The sequence below is a fragment of the Diabrotica undecimpunctata genome, chromosome 2, assembly GCF_040954645.1.
Source record: "Diabrotica undecimpunctata isolate CICGRU chromosome 2, icDiaUnde3, whole genome shotgun sequence".
Taxonomy (NCBI): Eukaryota; Metazoa; Arthropoda; class Insecta; order Coleoptera; family Chrysomelidae; genus Diabrotica; species Diabrotica undecimpunctata.
This window is the reverse complement of record NC_092804.1, coordinates 172,301,303-172,323,239: the sequence shown is the minus strand read 5'-3', so window position 1 is coordinate 172,323,239 and position 21,937 is coordinate 172,301,303. Positions and strand designations below refer to the sequence as shown.

At 32.8% G+C, this 21,937-nt stretch overlaps 1 protein-coding gene across 1 annotated transcript in view; it reads right to left on the bottom strand.

Annotated features, from left to right (window-relative positions):
- LOC140433991 (uncharacterized) overlaps window positions 1-15,266 on the bottom strand; it is a 50,026-nt gene extending 34,760 nt beyond the window's left edge. The window contains exon 1 of the mRNA XM_072521960.1: window positions 15,193-15,266. Coding sequence (XP_072378061.1) covers window positions 15,193-15,266 — 74 coding nt within the window. The remainder of the gene's footprint in view (window positions 1-15,192) is intronic.
- Window positions 15,267-21,937: the final 6,671 nt, after the last annotated feature.

The window sequence follows — 21,937 nt, the reverse complement described above, 5'->3', positions numbered from 1 at the left end:
CTAGCTCAATTATGTGTTCTGTCACTGTGTGACGTCGACTCTGTAGTCTCCTGGTAGAGTTCAAAAGACATTATTAAACCAAAATTTACTTTAGACTTTTGATAAATTAACCCAAATGAAGCACGTTATTTATTAATATTGAACAAATTTAATATAAACAATAAAATTCGTCTGCAACTTGGGTTGCCTTTAAAAATTTACAAAAATAGGAATCGTATAAATCTTAATGTGGTTTAGTGTCGTGATAATAAAAATTTATTACAAAATGTGGAGACTCTCTACAAGTACCTAAAAACTAAATAAATATTGCAACTTTATAAAGTGTTTAAATGAACTATAAAGAAAAAGAAAATGAACACTTTACCGCTGACTTTTAACTTGCATTCAAATATAATCAAAATTTCAAATGATCCCCAAAATTATTATCCAACCTCACTTTAAAACAGTTCTGATTTATTTAAAGAAAACTAACTACTCGCAAAATAATCGGTGAAACTGGAATATCAATCCTCTCTTCGGAAGTTAAGGTACGTACTATTCTATTTTTAATTTAATGATCATTAATATTTTCAATTTTTTAAGGCCTATCGCAATTATGTTAATTCATGAATTTTAATTTTCTCAATTTAAATGACATTTCTGTACTCCAATAATAATTTATAAGTCAAATTGTTTCTCTTACTCTCTGGAACAAATTCTGGATATCTCTGCTGTGGAAACTGTGGAAAAACTAAAATTCTAATTAGACGAGTTAAAAAACACTCCCGACCTATTCCACAGTTTCAGGGCTCCCCTTCGTCGAAAAATCCTCGTCGGCCTCCCCAAAAAAACCTATTCTCCGTTGCTAACAGCAACCAACGTTCTTTTCTTTTTTTCTTCTATTTTTTTTTTAAACCATAAAACTGTCCTGTTCTGACACATTTGTCAATCCACATTAATTTCTCATAATCACTTTAATCACATCTAATTTGGGAATTTATAAAAAAAAAATGTTCAGATATAAAACTTATTCTATTACAATGCTAATACAATTTATTCTTTTCATCTTCACATCATTGTAATTTCTTATTTAACAAAACCCCTATTAATTTAGCTCCCACAGACTTGCTTGACAGTTTTTTTAAAATTTCTATGTTTAAATATTTTTTAAGAATTCTTCTTTTTTTGTTCTTTTTAAGGTTTAGACGATTCACCTATACACTAGGCAACTATACTATTCAGAAATTATTAACACTATACCAGGTAAGTCAAAATTAATTTATTTAACAATTTACTAATCTTTTTCTCTCTTTTATTTCAGAGTCGAACCCACATTGTGATGGTTTCATGAAATTCATGAACAACAAACTCATATAAAAATCCATTTAAATTGTATCCTTTTTAACATATTGAAATCATTTCAATATATATATATATATATATATATATATATATATATATATATATATATATATTAATTAAGACTGATTTATGATATTTGGTTTTTTGGATTCGTCTCAGTCTCAAATAACAGAATAACCGTTAAAGCTTTATAAGAGGTTATGAAAAAAGGAATCTTAATCACAGGAGTTGGTAACACAGCAGCAATTGTCATGTCGGTCAAACCACTAATTAAATGATTTGTTTGATTAAAATATTTTATCAGCAAAATAGATATAGATTGGTTAAAAAATGGACTTATGTCTATTAAACATTCCTTTAGAATTTGGTTTATTTCTGAAAAATAGCTTCAAGATCCTTGGCACAATTTTAATAGAAGTGCTCCAAATTTAATGAAGTTCTTCCCTTCACCTCACTAGGGGAAACCTATGTATTTAGTTTTAACATTGCAAAATTTTTTTTTACGAAAATAAAAAGGAATAAGAATAAAAAAAAGAAAAAAAGATCTGTTGATCATAAATTCAAAGTTCGTCTCACTTGTTTCAATTTGTTTTTGTCTGTTTAAATTTTGCCAGCAACGAGCTCACAAGTCTACATATTATGTATTATCCAATATACACTCAAACAATGGTTTTCACTTTACTTATTTTTTGCTAAGAACACCACCTTAGGATATCATCCACATCCTGAACATTTCCATTAAAAGTAGCCAATATTACATCGCAGTCATTTAGCAAATTGATTTTTCATAAATAAATAAATAAATACCATATATTTCATCATTAAGTAGAAACAAATTATCTTTATTATGAAACTTGTGATTATAAACTTAAAGCTGAAATTACTTAACTTATTCTACATTATAATTTTCGTAAAGTCTACCGTAAAAAGCATAAAGTTTGTTCGTCTAGAAGTGAATCCAACAAGGACTGGCGCAGGTAACATTTTGGAAAGTTCATGGATATTTCACATGTTTGTTCAGAATTACGATTCATCATGGGAAGTTCATACGTTTGTTCAGAATTATAAACAAATTTATTTTCTAAAAAACTGGTTGCCTTCTTAAGATAGCGTACCTCTAACGTAGCACCACATAATTTTAGAATTTCCACAACCTAAAAATGTTTTCTCTTTTTACGGCCAACGCGAACTAATTCATATCAGCGTTCCCGTTTGTTTTCTATTTTAATGCCATTTTCTTCTTCTATGTCGAATGACTCTGTGGCCCCAAAACAACATCTCAAGTGAATCTTTGCTTAAAGACAGTGCTTTATCTTCCTCTGAATAGCTTGTGTCTTCATTGTCGAACACTTTATGTTTTATTTTTTTGCTGTCTTTTCTTTTAATTTTTATCTTCTTTGCTGCTTCTTCGTTTTCTATTTCTTCTTTCTATGGAGTGTCAGTCAACACACAACACCAGCCAGGTTTAGGTCCGCCAGGCCTTACCTGTCTTGCTCCAGCTTTTGGAAATTGCTGTATCTGCTCTGGACTAACAAAATTTGTCACAGCAGCAGATTTAGCAGTTGAGGAACTAAAAATACTGTTACCTGCAGTTGGTTCGGGACAAGCAATTTCTACATATTTGCAGACATTTTTTTAATTACTAGCTCAAAATTCTAAAGAAAAGATTAAAATAATCTGATTGAAGGGATTTCCCATAATCCGAGAAAATTATGAGGTCGTTAAAGTACTATAAAATTGAATCTTAATGACAAATTTGACACATATTTTGACTATATAAACAATGTAGTTACTCTAACACATTTATTCGCTCTTTGATTTTTGATAAAAAGGTCAAAATGTCATCCCAGACCAAACAAACTAAATTATCGGACAAAAGCGTTTGGAAATTATTTTTCACCATAAAAACGACAAATTTAGTCGCGAAATAGCATCTGCAGTAAACTGTAATCAATCTACAGTAATTAGAATCATTAAGAAGTATGCTGAACAAGGAAAAATCGACGACAGACCGCGTAGTGGCCGACCAAAGAAAACTTCGGGAAGACGCTGCGTTAAGAAAAACAAGTCTGGCAGACAGAAGCCTTAATTCCACCCAATTGACGAAGCTGTGGTCTGAATCTACAGGTGTAAGCGTGTGAACTTCCACTGTGAGAAAAAGACTGCTTAGTTTTGGACTTGGCGAGGATGTAAGGCACGGAAGAAATCACTGCTTTCAGAAAAGCAAAGATTGCACCATTTGAAATGGCCCAATGTTTGATGTAGATAGTAAATGGTTGAAAAATATTTAAGGTAAATGCCTTAAACTTCTATTTTCATGTATTTGGTAAGGTGATGCAGGACTTTTTAACACCACTGTATATATATATATATATATATATATATATATATATATATATATATATATATATATATATATATATATATATAAATATTTTAAGATTGAAAAATGGGAATAAAAAGACGGCAGAGGTAGATAAATTTAATAATTATCAAGAAAACTATGGACAACTTCATAGTATAAAGATAAACTTAAAACTTATTCAAACTTATTCAAATACAAATATTGTTTATCCATATTGTTTAATTTTCGCAAACTTTTCAGACATACCATAGTTAATTCTCTTTTAACTGTTTATTTTGGATAAGTTAAGCACACCCCTGCGTCGATCTTCTTGTCAGCAGGGCATATTTGAGCTAATTTTAATTAACTCGAAATAATTACTCCCAAAAGTATTTGTCATCCATCATCCTGCTTGTACTTATCAATTAATTTTCAACCATTTACCTAAAAATTCTAAACGAGTTTGATGGCGAGATTCTTATCAGCGAAAAAGCACTAAAACGGAACAAAGACCACACATACGGCACACTCGTTAATTTTGGAAGGGTAAAATTCAAAGCTAGCTTTCGTGTTGATTCTAGATAAACTATTCCTTTTGACATTTTATAGAAATTATTCCAAAGAGCACAACAATTAATTCAGATTAAATTATGAGAAAAAACACAAACGACTTTAAAAAAATTTCTTATAAGAAACAAACAAACATTCTACTTATAAGTAGCTTCTCTAATGACTGAGTTAAATTTTATCAATTACTACTTGCCACGGCGAAGTGCGCTTTCTTGTTGTAAATGTGATTTTGGCTGATTTTTTATTAATTTTTTATTTTGCTACCCAATTCTCTAATGTATGCAAGTAATTTTGCAGGTTTTCAGATGCTATGTCTGGGTCTTGGTTTGAAACTAAAATGGCTGTATCATAGGCAATAGTCGCCACTGTGACGTCATCTGTAATAAATATGTCAGCAGTAAAGATTAAGTACAGGAAGGGACCGGTTACCTAAGGAACTCCGGATTGGTTTGAGTGATAGGTTGAGAAATCATTATTGATTTTTACTTCTATCTTTGCAATACAAGTCTTGATTCAAAAATGTCTGGATCAATAGAAATATGTTTACGCCTGTTTTATCGACTATGAGAAAGCATTCGATACTATCAAACATGAAAAACTCATAGAACTATTACATCTTACAGGACTTGACACTAAGGACTATAAAGGATTATAAAAAATTTATACTGGAATCAAACAGCCCACATGAAGAATGGACATATGGTGAGTAAAAACGTAACCATTTCGAGAGGGGCTAGACAGGGCTGTATTCTTTCGCCACTGCTTTTCAACCTGTACACGGAACAAATATTTCTAGAGGCACTGGAAGAGTACTACGAGGGCATCAAGATTAATGGCGTACCAATAAGTAATTTTCGATATGCAGATGATACTGTTATACTGGCCGATAACATCGAAGATTTATAGATGATGCTAAATAGAGTAAATACAACTGGCAACAAATTTGGACTGAAGATTAATAGAAAGAAAACTAAATTTATGGTGATCAGTAAAAAGAACATTCAACATATCGACCTGAATATTGAAGCTGAACGTATTGAAAGAGTACACCGATTTAAATATCTGGAATATACAGTAAATGATAAGTGGGACCCAGACGTAGAGATTAGGATCCGAATTGAAATAGCACGATCCAAATTCATCAAAATGAGAAACCTCTTAAGCAACCGCCACCTAAGCGTTAACCTCCGATGGTGCACCACGAAATGCTACATACTCTCTACGCTACTTTACGGAGTTGAAGAGTGGACGTTAACAGCAGCAACTATAAAGAAGTTAGCGGCTCTAGAAATGTGGCTGTATTGACGCATACTGAGAATACCTTTATAACACAGAGGTATTAAGACGAATGGGTAAAGAGGTGGAATTGTTAACAACTGTTAAAAGGAGGAAAGCGTCATACCTGGGCCATGTGTTCCGTAATGATAAGTACAGCTTATCGTAAAAGGCAAGATTGAAGGTAGAAGAGGTTTGGGTAGAAAGAAGAAATCCTGGCTGAGAAACTTGAGAGAATGGTTTCAAATACCAGAAGCTGCGAACATAATACATGCGGCACAAAACAGAGAAACCTATCGTTTGATGGTCGCCAACCTTCGGTAGAAGACGACACATAAAGACTTCTAACGAACTTTCGTTAATATAGGACTTCATGATAAGGTACATACCGCTTGGCAGTAAAAATTTTAATTTATATAGCAAACCGTTGTGTCAGACTTTATCAAAAGCCTGCTGAATATCTAGAAATACTGAGGCACACATAGTCTTTTCTTTTAAACTTTTCTTGATTTTATTTACGATTCTATGACACTGTTGGATTGTCGAATATTTTTGACACAAACCAAACTGATGTTCGGATATTATGTTCTCGAGTGGTACAGTTTCGCTTATTCTATTTAGCAGGAGTCTTTAAAATATCTTGGACATCAAGGGTAACAACATTGATGGATTCGACCGTTACTTGATGGAAATTCATTTTATGTAACAATAAAACACTGAAAACTTTGTTTTCAAAACTTCCACAAATGTTTATTTTAACTTCTTATCATTACAGCTGTTTCGGCTGATTGCCTTTCTCAAGTAATCTGTTTTTGGCATGTGTTAACACTTTATAGTCTCTAATGAAATAAGTTGAGGAGGGGGGAACTGTTTGTCTCAAGCTGGTCATTCAGAATTATATCTGTGTTTTTTAATTTGTTAATTTCCATAGATTCTAACAAAGATAGCTTAAGGCCTTTATTTTGAATGTTTAGAATTTTAAATTCGTCATCAAAAGAATGATTATGATCTAGAAGGTGAAGTGCTTATGTAGAATCTGTTTTTCTATTATTGAAAGCCCTTTTATGTTCTGCTATTCGTTTATTAAAATTTCTACCTGTTTGACCAATGTAAGTTTTTGGGCAGTCGCCACATTTAAGTTTGTACACACCACTGTGTAAGTGTTTTTTATGTTGGCTCTTATTGTTTTTAATATATTTGCCTAGGTTGTTATTTGTTCTGAAAGCTGGTGTTATTCCTTTCTTTTTTATGTGTTTGGCTATTTTTGTTGATATTTTGCCTGTATATGTAATCGAGCAGAAGGTACTGGGTTTTTTTTTCTGGTGGTGGAAATACTAAGTTCAGGGCTTTCTTGTGTAGTTTTTGATTTAGCATTTTATTAATTGTTTGTTCGTTGTATCCATTGTTTACTGCTATTTGCTTAATGATATTTAATTCTGTCTCAAAATTGTATTTTGACATAGGAATTGCTGTTAATCTATGTAACATACTATGATAGGCTGCCAGTTTATGTTGTGTGGGATGGGATGATGAATTGTGAATAGTCGTGTCAGTATGGGTAGGTTTATGAAATATGGAGAAGTCATGTTAGTTTTTAAGTCTGGTAATTTTTAAATCTAAAAAATTTATGGATTGATTTTGTTCTGTTTCTATTGTAAATTCAATATGACTATGAAGAGAATTAATATAAGATAAAAATTGGTCGAGTTGCCTGTTAGTTCCTGTGAAACATACCAGTACGTCGTCTACGTATCTCCACCAATATAAAAACTGTTTGAATATGGGATGTTTTGAAATCTTTGTCTCTAGATGATCCATAAAAATATCTGATAGCAATGGGCTTAGAGGATTGCCCATTATAAGTCCTGCACTGTTATTTGTATATAATTCATTATTAAATTCAAAGTAGTCCTGGTTTATGCAAACTTCAAGAAGATGTAAAATTTCAGATGTAATGATTGGATTTGTATTATTTTGGTCTAAAAGGTTTTTTACTAGAATAAAAGTTTCTGTAGGAGGGATACTAGGAAAAAGATTTTTTACGTCAAATGAAATTAATCTGGAGTTGTTAGGTAACTGAAAATGTTGTATTTTATTAACTAGTTCTATTGTATTTTTTATGGTAAATTTAGGTGAAAATTTAGTGTGTTCTAAAATAATCTCTAACAGTTTTTTTTGAAAGTTTATATGACGGAGCTGTATAAAAAGACACTACAGGTCTTATTGGGTGATGCGGTTTGTGTAGTTTAATGAAAGAGTATAATTTAGGAGGCTGTGGGTTCATGATACTGAGGTATTTCTGTTCTATTGGATTTACTATTGATTTTGAATTTTCTAACGCTAGCTTAATTTGTTTTTGATACTTTTCTGTTGGATCTTTGTGTAACGTTTTAATGTTTTGATTATTTAAAAATTCTATTGTTTTGTTATTATATTCTATTTTATCTATAGCAATAGTAGTGTTACCTTTGTCTGCTTTTGTAAACACTATGTTGTTTTCTATTGATTTATTTTTAATTGAAATGGCTGTTTTATTCTCTTTGTAACAGGCCATTTCAATTAAAAATAAATCAATAGAAAACAACATAGTGTTTACAAAAGCAGACGAAGGTAACACTACTATTGCTATAGATAAAATAGAATATAATAACAAAACAATAGAATTTTTAAATAATCAAAACATTAAAACGTTACACAAAGATCCAACAGAAAAGTATCAAAAACAAATTAAGCTAGCGTTAGAAAATTCAAAATCAATAGTAAATCCAATAGAACAGAAATACCTCAGTATCATGAACCCACAGCCTCCTAAATTATACTCTTTCATTAAACTACACAAACCGCATCACCCAATAAGACCTGTAGTGTCTTTTTATACAGCTCCGTCATATAAACTTTCAAAAAAACTGTTAGAGATTATTTTAGAACACACTAAATTTTCACCTAAATTTACCATAAAAAATACAATAGAACTAGTTAATAAAATACAACATTTTCAGTTACCTAACAACTCCAGATTAATTTCATTTGACGTAAAAAATCTTTTTCCTAGTATCCCTCCTACAGAAACTTTTATTCTAGTAAAAAACCTTTTAGACCAAAATAATACAAATCCAATCATTACATCTGAAATTTTACATCTTCTTGAAGTTTGCATAAACCAGGACTACTTTGAATTTAATAATGAATTATATACAAATAACAGTGCAGGACTTATAATGGGCAATCCTCTAAGCCCATTGCTATCAGATATTTTTATGGATCATCTAGAGACAAAGATTTCAAAACATCCCATATTCAAACAGTTTTTATATTGGTGGAGATACGTAGACGACGTACTGGTATGTTTCACAGGAACTAACAGGCAACTCGACCAATTTATATCTTATATTAATTCTCTTCATAGTCATATTGAATTTACAATAGAAACAGAACAAAATCAATCCATAAATTTTTTAGATTTAAAAATTACCAGACTTAAAATCAAACATGACTTCTCCATATTTCATAAACCTACCCATACTGACACGACTATTCACAATTCATCATCCCATCCCACACAACATAAACTGGCAGCCTATCATAGTATGTTACATAGATTAACAGCAATTCCTATGTCAAAATACAATTTTGAGACAGAATTAAATATCATTAAGCAAATAGCAGTAAACAATGGATACAACGAACAAACAATTAATAAAATGCTAAATCAAAAACTACACAAGAAAGCCCTGAACTTAGTATTTCCACCACCAGAGAAAAAACCCAGTACCTTCTGCTCGATTACATATACAGGCAAAATATCAACAAAAATAGCCAAACACATAAAAAAGAAAGGAATAACACCAGCTTTCAGAACAAATAACAACCTAGGCAAATATATTAAAAACAATAAGAGCCAACATAAAAAACACTTACACAGTGGTGTGTACAAACTTAAATGTGGCGACTGCCCAAAAACTTACATTGGTCAAACAGGTAGAAATTTTAATAAACGAATAGCAGAACATAAAAGGGCTTTCAATAATAGAAAAACAGATTCTACATACGCACTTCACCTTCTAGATCATAATCATTCTTTTGATGACGAATTTAAAATTCTACACATTCAAAATAAAGACCTTAAGCTATCTTTGTTAGAATCTATGGAAATTAACAAATTAAAAAACACAGATATAATTCTGAATGACCAGCTTGAGACAAACAGTTCCCCCCTCCTCAACTTATTTCATTAGAGACTATAAAGTGTTAACACATGCCAAAAACAGATCACTTGAGAAAGGCAATCAGCCGAAACAGCTGTAGTGATAAGAAGTTAAAATAAAAATTTGTGGAAGTTTTGAAAACAAAGTTTTCAGTGTTTTATTGTTACGGTAACAACATTATCGGACGATAGGAAGAAGGTTCTGTGGGCGATTTACCTGGTAGTTTAGTCATTATGATATTAGTATATTTCCACTGGATTTTAAAATAGGTTAACTGCAGCATTCTATCTGGGTAGATATTTTAGGATTCTCCTATCGATTAAATCGTATCCTGGGGCCTTGTGTGAGTTGGTACTCATTATTAGCCTGTGAACCTCTAATGGGGAGAATGCTTTTATTGGTGATAGAGGTGATAGTTGGCAGGGTATATCTAGATATTCGCTAACTACATCATCATTTAGGTTTTGACCTAAATTTGGAGTAAATATATTTTGTAAATTGTGTGCCAATACATTAGCTTTTTCATTGTCAGTCTGCGCCCAACTTCAATCAGGTTTTCTTATTGGAGGAATAGTTTTGCCAGATGACTAGGATAACAGGCGTGTAAAAATTTTATTCTAATTCTAGATGTTATATACCTTCGTGGAACAGAATAGTTTTTAAATCAATAATCACTTAGGATTGAAGGCTGTATGGACGCATATTGCGAGAAAGAATGTGTACTGTTTATATGCCATGATTGTTTCCATTTACTATTAATATTATTTTTAATTATTGTTAATGCATATTGCATATTATATAATATCTTTCAAAATTTTTGAAAAAATGTGAATAACTCAACATATATGTGAAGTTTTGCCCTATGGTACTTTATAAAATTTTTATCTAGAATTGAATGCAAAATCAAAAAGTGCAATAATATACAGGGTATTCTATTTAAAATAACAAAGTTACTGCTCACTTCCGGTATAACCGGATATAGCATTCTGTCAAAATAGTTTATTTAAGTTCATCATAACTTGTAATCTCCATAAACTAATTTTCATAAATGTCCTGTAAGTAGTTTTCGATATATAGATAGTGTAAGTTCATCGTAACACACCTGTATATTATTAGCTGATCAATATATAGGCATCCATTCAACTATTTAGCGAAAAATGTATTACAAATAGTTTTTACATCTATTAGTAATCCTGAATCAAACAGATTAAATTAAATAAAATCCTATTAAATCGCCTATTAGATGTAAAATAAATGACAATAACCACAAAACATGGTCAAAACGAAACAAAGGAGACAGTCGTACGGATTCTTTCAGAAAAGATTAGTAACATGGAGCAAACATATGATCCAGACGAATCACTACAGAATATATGTGAAACCTTTAACAAGATCAGAGAAGAACATCTAATAGAGAATAAAGAGAAGAGGAAAAGTTGGATGAATGACAATATGCTGCAACTCATGGAAGCAAGAAGAAAATCAAAGAATAACAAAATAATGTACAAAAACATTCAGAGACAAATAAGAACCGAAATAAGAAAGGCCAAAAAAATTGGTTAAAAATAGGGTGTGAAGAGATAGAGTTGTTGGAACAAAAACACGATACATTTACGAGGATAGATTGATATTAAACTAGCCTTTGAAAGATGGCGCTACTTGATACCGAATTGACGTCTGTCAAAATTTTAAGTTTTAAAAACAATTAGTTTGGTTTTTACAGCCGTCAGAAGCAAGCAAATTTTGTGTTTTCGGAGAAATGGAAAAAGTCGAGTTTCGTTCGGTGATTAATTTCCTCCACAAAAAGAGTAAAACGAATGAGCAAATCAAAGCCGACTAGTCACCACGCCCGAAATGATCAACAAAGTCCATGACATGATTATGGCAGATCGTCGAATTAAGCTCCACGAGTTAATAGAGGTCCTCTACGAATGCGTACACAACATCATTCACCATCGTATGGACATGAAAAAGCTATCCACGCGATGGGTGCCGCGTTTGCTGACAATCGATCAAATGCAAAAACGTGTGACCACTTCGGAGACGCTTTTGACGATGATACGGCGCAATCCGAAGGATTTTTTCTCCGATTTATCACCTTTGATGAAACCTGGGTGCATTATTACACACCGGAAACCAAAGAACAGTCGAAACAGTGGCGCAAACGCGGTGAAGGGCCGCCGAAGAAGGCAAAGAGTGCACTTTCGGCCGGCAAAGTGATGGCGACTGTTTTCTGGGATGAGAAGGGCATCATCCACATCGACTACTTGGAAAAAGGAAAAAAATCAATGGTGAGTACTACGCAGCATTATTGGATCGATTCGATGCCGAATTCCGTCGAAAACGCCCCGGTTTGGAACGCAAAAAGTGCTCTTTCACCAAGACAATGCACCGGCTCACCGATCGGCCGTCACCATGGCAAAATTACACGAATTGGGCTATAAATTGGTTAAACACTCACCATTTTCCCCTGATCTTGCCGCCAGAGATTTTTTCCTGTTTCCAAACCTAAAAAAATGGCTCGGAGGACGCCCTTTCGCAACAAATGATGAAGTCGTCGCTGAAACTTCGGCCTATTTTGAAGAGCTCGAGCAGAAGTACTATTCGGATGGAATAAAAAATTGGAACATCGTCTTACTAAGTGTATCGAGCTAAAAGTGGACTATGTTGAGAAATAAATCGATTTAATTCCAAAAAACTTGTTTTTTCTATTAAAGGCTAGTTTTTTATCAATCCACCCTCGTAGTATGCATAAAAAGGTAAAATAAGAGCTGATTATCAAAAATTCAACACATCAAAGAAAATCAAAAATCAAGAAATATGCATATGGACCACATACCTACAAGAACTCTTTAATGATAATAGGCCCGAACAACCTTCGTCCTACATGTAACGACCAATTACCAATCACATCAGATAAAGTGGAAAAGCAATATCACAACTAAAAGATGGCAAAGCTCATGGACCTGACAATGCATATTATGCTGAATTCATAAAGCTATTTAACAACGACATTACTCAACGACTGAGAAAAATATTCAATGGCATATATTTAAACGGAGTAATACCAAGATCATGGCTAAAGTCAACGTTTATTACTCTACCAAAGAAAACAAACTCCGTATCCTGCAATGATTTCTGGATCATCAGCTTAATGAGCCACATTTTAAAGTTATTTCCAAAAATCATACATAAAATGATACATAGAACATGTAAAGAAAAATAAGCCGTACACAGTTTGATTTTCAGAACGTAGAGGCTCTCTTTACAACAAGTGTAACGGAGAATATATCAATAACATCAGATACGCGGATGACACGGTGGTTTTCACTGACAGTTATGAAGTCCTCCAGAAGTTAATGAATAGAATCACAAAAGTGAGTGAGAGATATGGACTTTCACTGAACATCAAGAAAACAAAATGTATGATGATCTCTAGAAAGGAACAGCAAATTGAAAGAATCAGTGTGAATGGTCAACGAATAGAAAAAATAAAACCATACACCTACCTTGGTACGAACGTCAATGAAAATTAGGACCATTTCCTAGAAATAAAATATGGGATAGAGAAAGCAAGTTCTGCATTTCAAAAAATGGCTTAGCTAATAAAAATCAGTTTACTACGATGTTATATCTTTCCTATACTGTTGTACGGAGTTGAGTCGTGGACTCTCACAAACGCTACCTGCAAGAAAATTGAGGCTTTCGAAATGTGGCTTTATCGTCGAATCATGAAGATATCCTATACCGACCACATTACGAACCAGGACGTTTTATTACGAATGCAAAAAGGAAAAGACTTGTTAACCACAATAAAACAGGCAAAATCGAACACCTCAGTCATATAATGATGAAAAGCGAAAGGTTAGTGTAATTAATTATTCAAGGAAAAGTAGAAGGAAAACGAGGACTAGGAAGGCGAAGGATTTCCTGGGTGAAAAATCTACGTATGTGGTAGGCTTAACAAGAAGAAGAAGGTGGTCAAAAATTGCGCCATAATATACGAATGCAAATATTATTACTATTCATATTTCAGCTCAATTTGTACTCTCTTATTTTTTATATGGAAGTCAACAAATAGTATCACCACTTCAAGTAAATAGTCAATTATCTTTTGAACAAGATAGGAAGATTCTCGCCCAGTTTTTGCAATAATTGTTATGATCTATTTTTTAAAGTGTGCTGTAACTTATGCTTAATCTGAATTATCTACTATGAAATACTTTCTTTCCTACATTTCGTACAAATTTTCCACTATGAAGCTATCTCGTACAAGTTATTTATTTCAAAAAAAAACAATTAATTTACAGGCAACACTCCTTTACCATAAAATATTTACAAATATTGAATTATCACTTATCCTTCAACAAACAGTGCGAACATGCAATGCGTCGTGCAGTTTTTTATTAAGCGATAACTTGTCTAAATTTGTCCCAGGCAGCTTGTCAAATCATTCGTTTCATTATGTAAAATGAATTAGCCTTTACATTTAATACATTTGTGGGAGCTAGATATGTCCTTTAATGTTACTTTTTTAATTAAAATAATTGAATAGGTTAATACGCTTTTCAGTCAGAACAGCATGACGGCAGCGTGTTCAAACAGTTCTATTCGGATGAGTTTATAAAAATATTGTGACATGAAATCCAAATGAAAACATTATACAGTTACATTTAAATATAAAAATTTTACTTGAGTCCATATATTCCATAAAATTGAAAGAAAAACAAAAAATATACTGGAATCTCTTGAGGTAAAATGTCTACTTTTTTTGATAATTTGGGATAATTTAAGAGGAAAGTTATTCTTGTGATATTTTCGTAAAATGCTTACTTTATGCGTAAAATTTAAATAAACAATTTAAAATGCCAAAAAGCCAATTTTAGCGTTTTCAAGGCCATTTTTTGTTGGGCATCGAATTTAAAAACAAAAAATATGATATAAAAGCTTAAGTCAAGTAGTTTGAAAATGCACAATAATATTTTGATTTTATATATCAGAAGTCAGTTTTAGTCAAAAATTCAGAAGAAAATTAATATACCGTTACGTTTCGGAATATATAAACTTTACTAAACTTTAACATTCGAAACACTTTGATTATTAGTAACATTACAGTAAAAAGTTTACACAAAGTTACCAAAGATAAATATAGATAGCTTTTAGTACATTTTTATTAATCATATAATAAACGTGTTTACATTTTACAAGTTAGCTTACCTCGCTGTCAGTCACTTGTCAAGTGGCGTTTCTTAGGAAGGCGAATGTGTGTATTGACACTGACAAGCACACTGTTCTCAATCTTCTCATTAAAGGCTTCACATCCTTACTTGTGACATCTCTCTCTTTACCCCTTTTAACAAGTATAATTCCTAAACCTGGAAGGTTTACAGTCCTACCAGAGCGTGTCACAATCTTATTAGGTTCAGTGATATTATTAATTTGTACAGTTTCACTCACGTTTCACTACTAGTTGAAGGAATGTTTGGAATATTATCAGAACTTGGCATAACATCAGTTTCATCAAAAGGCATGTTGTATGATGTATTCTGAACATATTTGTGAGGACAAGGTCCAATAAATGATGAAATCATTCTGTAAATAATGCCAAAATCATTTTTTACCTAATATTATCTTGCACTATCAGTAATATGAACAATTTCACCTAGTACCGATATCTTTTTCTTATCTTTTTCTGATCTTTTTTTAACATTATGCTTTCACCTACTTTAAAATTACTCTTTTGGTAGTTTCGTATTGTGTGAGAACTTCACTATCTATTCAACATGCAGTTGTATTTAAGAGGAATTTTCACTCATTTCCGAGGGGACCAAACTCCAATTCAGCCTCATCAATTTCTTTAATCTTTATATATTAACAATATGTATTGTAATAAATAATAAAAATCTTTTTCAGTTAAAAAAAAATCCTACAACATGCCTTTTGATAAAACTGATGTTATGCCAAGTTCTGGTAATACTCCAAACATTCCTTTGTGTAGTGAAACGGCACAAATTAATAATACTACTGAACCTAATAACATTGGTCTGGTAGGACTGTAAAAAGGCCTTCCAGGTTTAGGGATTATGTTTGTTAAAAGTAATAAAGAGGGAGTTGTCACAAGTAAGCATGTCAAGTGACCTTTGATGAGAAGGTTGAGAACAGTGTGCTTGTAAGTGTCAATACACATATTCGCCTTCCTGTTGTATTCGCGTAAAGAATTTATAACTCAAATAGGTAAAAAAATAAGAATAAGACTTACTCACAATCTATTTAATTCTACCACCAACGACCGGTTTCGCATACTACAATTTGCTATGCATCTCCAGGTCTTAGCATAGGTCGTTCATAGCAATTCACACGAAAAACTCAAGGCAAAAAAGCAATTTTTTATAATTTGTTTAAAAATTGTTATAAATAAATAGATCATCATCATCATTCCGGCTTTACAACCTTGTGTGGGTCCTAGTCTCCTCAAGAATTTCTCTCCAGTCGTCTCTATCCATCGCCTTCCTCCGCTAAGCACGTATTCCCATATTTTTCATGTCTTCATCGATGTTATCAAGGAACTTTGTGCTATCAAGGAGCGTTTTTCTAGCTGAGTCATTTTGTTTCATCCGCATTACATGCACTATCCACCCCAGACGTCCTATCTTAATAAGTTTTACGATATCTGGTTCCTGGTATATTCTAAGTTCGAAGTTGTATCGGCTTCGAAAGGGCCGCATGCGGCCCACGGGCCGCGTAGTGAGTATGGCTGCTTTAAAGATTCTCTTGAAAGTTGTTCAAAACCGAATTTATAAGAAATGTGAGGAGCAGATAGATCAAACGCAGTTTGGCTTCAGAGGGGGCATGGGTACAAGAGAGGCATTATTTGCGTTGACGGTACTCTTGCAGAAATGTCAGGAATATAACAAGAGTGCATATTTATGCTTCATAGACTTTAGGAAGGCCTTTGACCATGTGCAGCATATGAAGTTAATAGATGAATTAAAAAACATCAATTTAGACAAAAAAAGACATTGAGTTTATTAAGGCTATATACTGGAACCAGAAAGCAGTAGTAAAAGTGAACGATATAGAAACAAATAATATACCGATTACGAGAGGGGTCAGCCAAGGATGCATCTTGTCTCCGACACTTTACAACGTGTACTCACAGGTCATATTCAGAAAAGCCTTATGGGAAAGAAAAGAGGGAATAAGAATTGGTGGAGAAATCGTAAACACCATGAGATTTGCAGATGACACGGTAATTATGGCTGAGAGTATAGAAGAACTACAAACTTTACTAGATGCAATAAATAGTGAATGCATTCAAATGGGACTTGACATCAACACAGATAAGACCAAATTTATGATAGTATCAAGGAGTCCAATAAATAATGAACAACTAACCCTTGGTGGACAGCAAATAGAGAAAGGGGCAAAATATAAATATCTGGGAGCTTACATCAACACAGAATTAGATCCAGACCAAGAGATCAGGGTACGAATAGAAATGGCAAGCGCAGCGTTCTTAAAAGTCAAGCAATTGATCTGCGACAAAAATCTGAATACTGCGCTGATACTGAGGTTTCTTGAATGTTACGTCTGGTCCCAGCTATTGTACGGGATAGAAACATGGACGTTAAAAGCGCAAATAGTTAAGAAGCTTGAAGCCTTTGAATTTTGGATATACCGGAGAATGTTGAGAATTCCATGGACTGCCAGAGTCACCAATGAGAAAGTGCTGAGAAGGATGGGTCGAGACAAAAAATTGTTGAGAACAATAAAAGTACGCAAGACTGCATACCTTGGACACATACTAAGGAATGATAAATATAGTCTTCTGCAGGTCATCATGCAGGATAGAGTCGATGGCAAAAAGGGAATAGGTAGAAAGAGGAAGTCATGGCTTCGAAGTATCCGAGACTGGGTAAACATGACTGTAGACGAATTATTCCACGTTGAAGAATACAGAGAAACTTTTAGAAATGGGGTCGCCAACCTTCGTTATTGGGGATGGCATAGGAAGAAGAAGATTTCCCGATATAATTGTGGATTTAAGAAGATTAACCCCAAAACAGCATTTGTTGGCCGTACAAATTCTGTGGTTTATCTCTGTGTATTATTTTCAGTGTTAAGGAGCGCTTCCAGGTATATAAATTCGTTCACTGCTTCGAGTAGTTGTAGGATTTGTGGTTGCGTGCCTATTTTGATATACTTCGTTTTGTTGGTGTTTATTATTAAACCCATTTTTGTAGCTGATTCTTTTAATGCTACATACGCCTCTCGTACAACGTTTTTCGTTCTTCCAACATAGACCAGCATTTGCACTGGTTTATTATTAAACCAGTGGTTGTGATCTGTGACATGCGTATTACTTTTTTCAGAGCCAGATTGAACAGTATACAGGAAAGAGGGTCTTCCTGGCGCAGCCCGGTATTTGTTTTAAAAGGTTTAGACATTTCCCCTGAATTTGTACTCTATATTCAACTTTTTCAGGAGTTAGTTTTGTTAAATTTAGCAAATGATTTAGTATTTCTAACTCTTTCATTGCTTTGAACATTTCTCTTCTATTCTCAGAGTCATAAGCTGCTTTGTAGTCTATAAATATGTGATGAGTATCAATGACAAATTCCAGTGTTTTTTCCAAAATTTGATTCAGGGTTGTAATCTGATGAATTTGAATTGTCGATTTACCACCTCTGAAATCAGCCTGGTATTAAGAAGCGTAATTCCTCTGTGGTTAGAGCATTCAAAGATATCTCCTTTTTTGTGTATGGTGCAAAGTATTCCAATATTCCAATCATTGGGGAGGGATTTTTGTATCCATATTTCTTTTATAATCTGCTGTAATGCCATTATGGTATCGTGGTCACCTTGTTTATATAGTTCAGCTGGGAGATTATCTATTCCGTGTGATTTGTTTCTGGCTAGTTTCTAACTACATCTTTAACTTCAAGAATCGTTGGTGATTCCTCTTCCCTCTCGTCTGTTTTCTTTACCTCATATCTTTCGTCTTCCAGGTTTTCTTTTTTTTCCTCTATATTAAGTGCCTGGTTAAAATATTTCACCCATCTATTCAATACATCTTTCCTTGTTAATAATAAGTCGCCATTTTGACTTCTACATTGTCTTTTGGTTGTCTTGAATTCTTTTCTGTAGATGTTAACTTTCTTATAGAATGCTCTGAATTCTTTTTCTCTGTTGAGATTTTCTAGGCCTATATTTCCTTATTTAAGTGGTTTCGTTTTTTTCTTTTGTGTATCCACTTCTCTTCTCTTCTATTTATCTGGTAATTCTCTACAGTTGTTACAGTTCGTCGGGTAAGCATCTTTCTGTAGACTTAATTTTTTTCTTTTTTGGTACACTTTTAAACATAGCATATTGTCATCATGATCTAATGGAATAAAACACGTTTCAGCTTGTGGATATGAAATCGACCATTTTCGACAGAAGTCACCCGCCTATTTAAGATTTACATCATACAATGTACCTTAAGTATCGACACATTTAAAAATCACTTAATATGAACACAATAAAATTTTCTTAATTACCGTTCACTGGTCTTTCCGTATTTAATTTTATAATAAAAATGTAAATGACATGCCGTCTTTAATAAAATTAGCATAATACCACCTGATAATCTTTGTATCGTCAGCTGGATCTCGCGAGGCGCAAGTGACATAAATCAACCAAATAATATGACGGAACTAAATTTTGATGTACATCGTTGAATTTAACATTTTTTTGGAGTGACTATTAGTACAAAAGGGTGCAAATTTTTGGTAATTAAATTCCTAACCAAAAACCATTTAAAACGGTTTAAAAATGTCCATCTGTTGGTTGAATGTTAGTTGAATTACTAATGGCTTTGTCTTGTTTAAATGATTCGTTCAACGTTTTATTGTGTCATTTTTACGAGATAGTCCAATATTTAAATTCACTTATCAAAAATCTTATATAATTTATATACAGGGTTGGCAGTTCAAAAAAATAGGTCCTGATAATTATGGGCAACATTCATTGGATTTTGTGAAAATGCTGAAACAGATAGATTTTTATTCCAAATGGGTCATATTTTAACCATACAGACATCTGTCATTTGTCAATCCCTTCCCTTCCAGTACCGGTCCACCCTCAATTCGTCACCGAGCAGATAATAGAAGATAATCCTACTCTTAATTTCTACCGATGCTAATAACCGTATTTTAATGACACCACTTAACTGGTTCCCGAGCATTGGATTTATACTTTCTATCACAACCAACTTGAGTTTAAGGTTGTATGCCACAATGTTTCACGTTATGTACGTGAAATTTAAACTTTCTATTTTAATGATATCTAGTTAAAATTTCCAAAGAAATCAGTAAATTTTTCATACCTGTACTTAAATGAAATAAAGGCACACGTTCATTATCCATACTACCGTAATTTTTAAATTAACTGTACCTAAAGATAAAATTACAATTAAAATCTGCAAACAAAAATTTTGTTGATATTACAGTAAAAAGTTGTCATTTTGGTAGTGAGAAATTAGTTTGGCTGTCAGCTGTCACTTAATAGATGCGAAAATAAGTTCACGTGTCATTTAATAGAAAGCAGCAGTGACGTATTAAACGGCGACAGATGCGCGTTTGCCGAATTTAAAAAACAATCTTTAAAACATTGAAAACGAGTTTTGTGGTTATGCAGTAACATTGGAAATACGTTTCATATGTAGCAAAGCGGCACTCCCAGTGAACATTTTGGAATCATGGAACATTTTGTCACGTGGGTTTATCTAAAAACAATTACAGTTTTATTAACTTTATATCAAATTTAATTTTTATAGGCAAAAGAATATTGTGTAATCATCGATTATTTTTTGTCAGTACATTTAAATATTTTCGTAAGTGAAAAAAAATATTGAAATTTATTTGAATAATAATTAAAAATGACATGAAAATGTGAAAAAAGTAAAAAATTTTCCCTGTTGACATTCGATACGAAAAAAAATTTGTTTTTGTAGTTACGCTGTTTATCAACTGACTTACATATTTATGTCTGGTCTCTACATAAGTCTACAGTTGCTACAGTCTTTAAGTCACATAATATTATATAGAATGGTCACTTAGTCACTTCCTGTCATTAATTTCTTGTAATTATCTATATTCATTTATAAATAAAATCTTTATATAACCGTTTTGGTTGTAATTGCTTTATTTGTTTGTTTGTCCTGCATTTTAATTCAGTTATTTCCTTGCTAATATAAAGATGAAACGTATTCGGTGAAATCTGATAAATCTTATTGTAATTTAAATTAGATCGGAAGCATTATCTAAAAACATCTTTCTTGTAGTCAAACATTAAAAAATTAATTTTAAAGAGTGAGAATATATAATTCTTGATCCAGGTGTTGTATAATATGTTCTGCTTTGGCATGACATAAAGGACAACCTCATTTTTTGAAAACAGAGTTTAGTTTTCCGATAATTGGTTTAACTCATTTTTCATTTATTTCACTAACGAAATACGTGTCTCTCAAAAAGTGTGAAGACTACAGATCTATAAGTTTGATAAGCCCCATATTAGAAGTTTTCCTATAAATTATACGCGGTAGAATGTATCAGATCATCTAACAATAGATAATACATTTTGATTTGTATTTACAAGCTCTACACCAGCCCCGAGTGACATGTGGGTTCTAATTGATCAGTGGAACCCACATGTCCAAAGATCAAACCATCACTCCTTAATGGAGCAGTACCTATCTGACCCCCAAGCTATAACCAACCACCCCTGCCCATCGCAGGACATAACGCGTGGGGAGGCTTTTGTACTGAGCAATACTTTGGATGCCATGGGTAATAGCACATCTTCTGTTTTACTTTGTGTGGTTGGGCCATCTAATTTTAGGGATAGCTTCTTCTTCTTCAAGTGCCATTTCCGCGGCGGAGGTCGGCAATCATCACAGCTATTCGTACTTTTCAGACGGCTGCTCTGAAAAGTTTATTTGATGTACATCCGTACCACTCTCTCAGGTTGCGCAGCCATGACATTCTACGCCTCCCTATGCTTCTCTTTCCTTGGATCTTTCCCTGCATAATCAGTTGGAGTAAGGTGTATTTCTCTCCACGTGTACTATGTCCGAGATATTTTAATTTTCTTGTTTTAATTATATTTAAAATTTCTATTTCTTTATTCATCCTTCTCAGAACCTATTTGTTTGTAACCTGTT